The following is a 7500-nucleotide window of genomic DNA, read 5'->3' on the forward strand; positions in this document are numbered from 1 at the left end:
CACACACACACACACAGAGACACACTACTGGTGTGGAAACATACACTAGCGCTTGGAATATCATTTCTGTGTCTTGTCTTTGATTTCTGTAAACTCTTGTCCATCTGGCGCATACAGTATGTGTGTGTGTGTATGTGTGTGTGTGTATCTGTGTTGATGGGTAAATGAAAGGAGGGTTTTACACTTGATCATCCTTAGTTTTTTTTCCTTTTGTGCACCCTCCCTCCCCTCCATATCTTGACCAATAGCAATGCATGTGACGTCTCACGCCAGCCTCTCATTGGTCAATAAGGTGGGGCTGGGTTTTAATGGCATGTCGAACTCCTAAGTAGTCTTTGCTTTTTTCCTGATGATTTTTGGCCCTCCCAAGCTGCCATAGGTTAGTTATTTATTACTATGTGATTTTAGACTGTAGCTGTGGGGAGTGTGTGTGTGTTTTTGTTTTAATTTTTTTTTACCTGCTTCGTGTTCTTTTTTAGGTTTTAATTATTGAAATTATTGACTTTTTTTTCTTATGTCCAACATAAACTTAATCAAAGTAGTGCTCCCTCTCCATCTCTTCATTTCTCCAGACAAATGAATGAATGAGTGTGTGTGTGTGTGTGTGTGTGTGTTTGCGCACGTGCGTGTGTACGTGTGTACGTGTGTACGTGTGTGTGTGTGTGTGTGTGTGTGTGCAGACGAGATGGTAACTGCTGTAACAGAAGTGGTGTGAGGGAGAGAGCTTTGCTTTTAAATCCAGTAAAACTGACAACACTGCATCTGGCTCCTGGTGTTAGTGTGTGTGTGTGTGTGTGTGTGTGTGTGTGTGTGTGTGTGTGTGTGTGTGTGTGTGTGTGTGTATATGTATGTCTTTGTGTGTGTGTGTGTGTGTGTGTGTGCGCACGAGCACATGTGTGTGTTTCTTACTTTCATTCTCCAGGACCGCTGTGTGAGTGTGACTATGAAGCAGAGATCTTTGGATAGACTGAAGAAATATCCATTTGGTGTACTGTAGGCTGGAATTGAGTTATAACCTTTAAAGATGTAACATGAATAAAGTATTGATTAAAAATCATAAACTGAATTGGCTTCTTTGCGTGAGCATATGTCCAGGTAAATGGGTGAATTATTGTAAATGTATAGAAATCTTTAATAAAGATTCCCTTCCCTTCATTGAAAAAATGACTCGACATTCACGATTGGCTGGTGTAAGTCAGGGACCTGATGACAAAGAGAAATCTCATATTAATAGTAAATGGCAGCGAAAGATGAATGTTATATTATTGTGGTTTCAGCATCATTTGCCTGTGGCAATTTGTAATACCATGTTGACATTTCTTACCGCCAGAGGGCAGCATTTATCAGCGTTGCCTTTAAAACATTACAACAAAGTTACATAATATTGCAATGTGATACTTATAAGAGCTTCTTTATAATTAGGACAACAATGACGTGTTGTGTTGACTTAACATTTACAGTGTTAGTTACCCACCAGACTGGTGACTACACGTTGGTAAAGTGAGACCTTTCCATTTAATTATTAAAAAAAGGTGGCGAGCTGCGGGTGGTGGTAACTCAATTAACGTTTGCAGGAAGGAACGTCGCCACCGGTTCCTGTGTGATCTCCCAAAATATCGAAGTTAAGCTTAAGCTACTATTTAATTAAGAATTCGGATTTTGACCCAGTTGATCAAACTGGGCCATGAATGAGAACAGATGACCATGACGGCTACTCAAGTCACCATTGGTTCCTCAAACCTCTCTGGTAGCCTATTTATCAGAACGCATAGCATAGCTGTAACCCAGCCCATAAACTTGTGTTCTAAGATTGGGATGGAGGAGGGGGGTTGATGAATGGAGCTGGCCGTGTCGTAGTGGTGGTGTTGGGAGAGTCTAGCTGTGAATGCTGCGGAGTTTCTCTTTGAAGACTTCAGGGGGTACCGTGCAATATCGCCGGAAGACCACCAGAGGGCTCGCCCCTGCCGCGACCCCTAGCAACACGAGAGAGCAGACGAGAAGCTCAGGGAACGCGCACAGTAGCGGCGCGCTCGAGAGTCCGGGTGGAAACGAGGCAGGAGCAGCCAGTGTTTTGTCCTGGGCGCGCGCTGACTCGGGATTTCTAGACAGAGGAAAAAAGTTCATCTGAAAAAGCTGTTCTGCCCGGAGCAGCGCTCGGTTGGGAGAGGAACGAGTCGCCTTTCGACCCGGTAAGTGCGTAGACTTAACGCTCGCTTTCCCGAGAGATGATGCGCTACACCCCCAAAACTAGCCTACGATTGATTGTTGGGAAGCCTACCGCAAGCAAGCGGTTCACGACACTGCCAGTCGCCACTCTCTCGCGGATCTGGTAGTGTTGGCTCCACAGGGAAGCTGACCTATGCAGTGTTTAACATAAGTCTAGGGCGCAGCAGTTCGTGTAAGCCTCTACTATTGTATATGCGATCTCATTTACTCCTTGTCTTGTAGCCTAAACTATGGGACTGGAAAAGCAGTCTGCAGGGCTTGCGGGTCACGATGAAAAGATATGTGGAAGTTTATCCGGGTTTCCCTGGCGACGTTCCCTGGAACACGTCTTGTGGTCCGCGGCATGCGGTTGATGGTGGTGTGGTAAGCTGCCTGAGCTCATTTTGGCTGATTTGCGGTTAGAACCAGCCGCAGGTTTCACCCAAACTCCACAGACAATGACACTCAGGACCTCTACGGACGCTGAGGCATCCGCATTGTGTCTTCGCCCAACAGCTCCGATACTAGAGCCTACAGCCCAGCCTGTGCTGCCGATTGAATCGCTTGGGTAAAGAGACCAAAGCGTGCAAAACAAACCTGTTCTCTAGACCTAGATGCGGTGGTCTTCAAAATCCTACGCCCGCAGTTTGTCCCTATAGCTGTGTTTGTGTGGATGTGTATGTGACAGTGGGAGTGTGACGAATATACTGGGGATGATTGATGGCCTTTTCGTGTCGTGTCGATAAAGATTCCGAGGGATGTGATTGATTGCTTTGACGGACGTGACTGAACGTCCGAGATGCCTTCGCACATGTTGGGCACGTTCGCGATGCGGCTGTTTTGAATCAGCCGCTGGAACAATAGCACGCGGAGCGCACGCCATCCACCGTGTAGTGTGTGTGTGTGTGCTGCTGCTCATGTGGTCGCAAGGAGCAGATGTGGGAGATTACACGCCTGGGATGCTGCTGCTGCTGCTCCTGTTACTGCACTGTCCTCTCTCTCTCTCTCTCTCTCTCTCTCTCTCTCTCTCTCTCTGATGTAATCCAACGGTATTCCTTTAATGCGCCAAGTCTAAAAGCAGAGTAAGAATAGCCAGGGTGAGAGCAAGGAGTTCTTGCCCGAAGAAGGTGCTTTTTGTGTGCAGGCTCTCCTCCGGTACACAGAAAATCCATATGGACGGCTCACGGAGGACAAGACTCGCTAGCAGACGTGCCGAAACAAAGGTCAGGTCCAGCAGGAGTCTGAATCACAGATGTCTGAGGCATATGCTGACTAGAAGAGAGCAGCCCCCACCCTGTCACACACACACACACAACACACACACACACGCACACACACACACACATATATATATACACACACAATGCCATAGCATCTGTGGAGCAGCCCTTTAAAACACCATGGGGAACTCTCAGATGTACATAGCGGTGCTGATGTATTGGAGCTGGCTGCAGAGCTGGTGTGCTCATGCCTGTAGTGTAGACCGTGCTGCCACTGAGTGCCAGGAGGACAGCCTTTACTGCAGCTCAGAGATGTAGGGTGCACCAGCAACATGCTGTGTGTGTGTGTGTGTGTGTGTGTGTGATACTTCCTCCCCTCAAGGTAAGAATGCGTGCGTGTCTCCATGGAATACACGGGTCATTTCCTCCGTGCCATATTTGTTGTCTCTGTGTGTGTATGTGTGTGTGTGTGTGTGTGTTGGTGTTTACTTGTGAATGTGTAGTGTGTGTTTGCATCCGTGTGCCTGAGCAGAGAGCCTAAACAGCGAGCTCATGAGCATCATTACTCTTGACCTCAGAAACCACAGAGTGTGTGTGTGTGCTGAACTACATCCGTCACACACCTAATGCTATATGGTCCAGTTTCTTTTCACGCCTTTGTCATATACAGACAGACACACACACACACACACTCACACACACACTCTTCATCCTGTGTGCATACGATAGACTAAGCAGTGTAGTGTATTGTGGCCTTAACATGGAAAACCATCACATGGATCAAGGACTTCTTAAAAGGTTACTATGTTGTTCTCCACACACACACACACACACCCACACACACACACACACACACACACACACACACACACAAGTAAGGGAGGTTCAAATGCAGTGTAGTAGTGTGTTGTGAGGAACAGGCTGTCCTGGAGTTGAAGGGCTCACACTCTGTTATCTCAGAGTGCACAGCTCTTAGCAAGGTCTCCGTCCAGTTAGCTATTCAGAGCGGCCCGCTCTCTGTCTCTGTCGCTCTACCTATCGGTCTGCCGCTCTATCTCTCTGTTTCCCTGTCTCTATCACTCACTTACTCTCTCCCTGTTTCTGTCTGTCTGTAGCTCGCTCGCTCTCAATTAAATTAGATTCAATTCAAGTGAGCTTTATTAGCATGACAAATATGTTTGCGTTGCCAAAGCAGAACATTTACACGTACATTTACCTAAATAATGCTTGGAACACAGTACATGCTCTCTCTCTCTTCTCTCTCTCTCTCTCTCTATCTCTCTGTGTGTGTGGAGGATGCTCTCCTTATCAGACTCTAGTGCTGCCGTATACTGCAGATCACTGTGCCCTTCAACACGTGCACGTTTAGAGTTTGCCAACGCAGCGCAGCGCAGTGTGAGCCCAGTCTAGCTCCTGCTCTCTGTGCCTGCACGTGTTTGGCCCCTGCATATACCATAGTCAGGAAGTGGGTGACTGTACATTTGCATGTATGGTATGTCTGCCTTTTTTTAGCCCCCGTTCTAACTTTATATAGTTCATCTGACATCGTGTGGGCAGTAGCTTCAGAGCTGCCCCTCTCAGAGTGAAGTGTGTGTGTGTGTGTGTGTGTGTGTGTGTGTGTGTGTGTGTGTTAGAGAGAGAGTATTCGATGGCTTAAGGTGTCTTGTTGCACACAGTAATATGAGTAACATCCTCAGTGTCTGGCGGAGGCAAATATACACACACACACACACACATACACACACACAGTGTAGGAATGGGACTGTGAAGTGAAACGCCATGTATCTGGTTTCATAAGAGGAACCCCTCTCACACACACACACACACACACACACACTGTATTTAAAGAGTGCACCTGCTTCTGTTTCCTCTCTTCTGCAAGGCCAGGACTGGATGAGGGAGAGAGATCAGAGAAGACAAACATAGAAGAGAAAGTGGAAGATGTTTAGTCCTAGAGCCCTGGAGTGTGTGTGTGTGTGTGTGTGTGTGTGTGTGTGTGTGTGTGTGCGCGCGCGCTACATGCGTGTGTGCTTCTCTATGTGTTTGTATTTGGAGCAAATGATTCACACCCGCTCACACACACTTGCCCTCACACACCCACAGGGTACAGACATTATAATTTCTTCCCCTTTTCTCTCTTTCACACACACACACACACACTCTCACACACACACTCTCTCACACACACACACACACACACACACACACACACACTTGATTTAATCATAGATGTCATAGCCATCAGCTGCTCTGCCATGCAGAATCAGTGTTTTCAACAAGGAAAGGCAAAGGCAGGCGTGTGTGTGTGTGTGTCTGTGTGTCTGTATGTCGTGTGTGTGTGTGTGTGTGTGTGTATGTGTAGCTGAGGCTATGTGGAGATGGTCCCTCCACGTCTGTCATATGATCGCAGGGCTTATTGGTTGTCATGGTGTAACAGCTGATTGGGTTCCCGCGGTGACACAGATCCCATGGCAACCGAGCCTTTGGGTGATAATGGTGCAAAGAAATTCAGAACACTGGCATACTTTGACACGTACCTTCACAGTCACAAACCCACACACACACACACACACACACACAAATAGCACACTCGTGCACATACACTCCCTCACACACATATCCAGTGGTACAGATGCTGCAACGTACAAAGTGATCATCTTTATTTGCACGGTGCCTAGTCGCCAAGTGTTGTACGACGTCAACACGGTTCCATAAAGACGCGTTTTGAGCAGAGAGACAAAAGAGGGCACTGACTCTGCTCACCTGATTTCCACCGCTAGATCATTCCAAAGCCTTGGGGCCCTGACACTAAAGGCCCATTCTCCTTCAGCCTTGAGACGGGCTTCAGGAACCGTGCAAAAGCCGCTGCCAGAGCTCCGTAAACGCGCAGGTGTATCGGGCACTAAAAGGCCACAAGTACAGCTGAGAGAGAGACCGTGTAGCACTTAAGAAGTACAGTCATTTCCCATATACTGTATAAGCTGCAGTGTTTTATGCAAGTTCAAAGAAACAAGACCATATTAACACTGCCCCCCTGTATTAACCTCATAGCGGAAGAAATTTCGCAAAATCAATGTATAAGCCGCGGCTAATAGTCGGGGAAATGACGGTAAATAGCAGAATCGTGCGATCTGTTCGGAGTCCTACCGGGTGCCAGTGCAGCGAGGCCAGAACAGGAGTGAGGTGATCACATGACCTGCACCTCTTATTTAGACGTCTGGCAGCTGGATCCTGAACAACCCGGAGTGGCTTTGTGGTTGATGTGCATTAATCCAAGTGTGAAGAGATGAAGGCATGGAAAGCGCCATCATTAACATTTCAAACGGATCTTGTTTTGTTAGTGTGTGTGTATGTACATGTTTGTTCTTGTGAAAGTGTGTGTGTGTGTGTGTGTGTGTGTTTCTTTCTTTGACACCTGTTTCTTCTCTATCCCTGCAGAGCCCGCTGATGATGCCCCCTCCCAGCCATTAACATCAAACACACACATACACACACACACACACATACACACACATACACACACAGTACACTCTCTCACAGACACACACCCACCCACAGCAGCCATGAATGAGGAGGTGGTCGGGGAGGTGTACGTGGAGGTGGAGTACGACTACTCGTACGAGTGCAAGGAACGCACCATCAGCATCCGGCAGGGCGAACGCTACCTGCTGGTGCGGCGCACCAACGACGACTGGTGGCAGGTGCGGGCGCAGGCGGGCAGCCGAGCCTTCTACGTGCCCGCGCAGTACGTGCGGCCGGTCAAGCGGGCGCTGCTGCCGCCGCCGCCCTGCAAGCCCTCCGTGCTTCCGCTCACACACTCCCACCAGAACACACACGCGCACACGTCGTCGTCGTCGTCGGCGGCGGCGTCGTCGCTCGCTCACGGGCAGGAGAGCGGCGGGCGCGGGAAGTGGCACGTGCCCGCGGCGGACAACTCCACGCGGCCGTCGCCGACGAACACCCCCTCGCCGTCGCCCGGGCAGCTGACCCCGCCGGCCGTCGTCTCGGCCGGGCTGGACGGCAACTGGAACCAGGCGGCGGGCGGGGGAGGGACGAGACAAGGCGGCGGCATCGG

The 7500-nt window shown here is 49.0% G+C and overlaps 2 protein-coding genes across 5 annotated transcripts in view; both read left to right on the top strand.

Annotated features, from left to right (window-relative positions):
• LOC134065728 (kinesin-1 heavy chain) overlaps nucleotides 1-1066 on the top strand; it is a 24347-nt gene extending 23281 nt beyond the window's left edge. For both annotated transcript variants that reach the window (XM_062520753.1, XM_062520754.1), the window contains exon 26: nucleotides 1-1066. This exon is cut by the window's left edge and continues 985 nt beyond it. The gene's annotated coding sequence lies outside the window, so the exon portion shown is untranslated.
• A 962-nt stretch (nucleotides 1067-2028) lies between these two features.
• Nucleotides 2029-7500, top strand: part of arhgap12b (Rho GTPase activating protein 12b) — a 47013-nt gene continuing 41541 nt past the window's right edge. Inside the window, exons 1-2 of one of the 3 annotated variants that reach the window (XM_062520757.1) lie at nucleotides 2029-2189; nucleotides 6864-7500. The exon at nucleotides 6864-7500 is cut by the window's right edge and continues 241 nt beyond it. In XM_062520757.1, coding sequence (XP_062376741.1) covers nucleotides 6989-7500 — 512 coding nt within the window. In that variant the 5' untranslated portion in view covers nucleotides 2029-2189; nucleotides 6864-6988. The remainder of the gene's footprint in view (nucleotides 2190-6863) is intronic. The other 2 variants (XM_062520756.1, XM_062520758.1) reach the window with 2 other exon arrangements.

The sequence above is a fragment of the Sardina pilchardus genome, chromosome 19, assembly GCF_963854185.1.
Source record: "Sardina pilchardus chromosome 19, fSarPil1.1, whole genome shotgun sequence".
NCBI classification, from domain to species: domain Eukaryota; kingdom Metazoa; phylum Chordata; class Actinopteri; order Clupeiformes; family Clupeidae; genus Sardina; species Sardina pilchardus.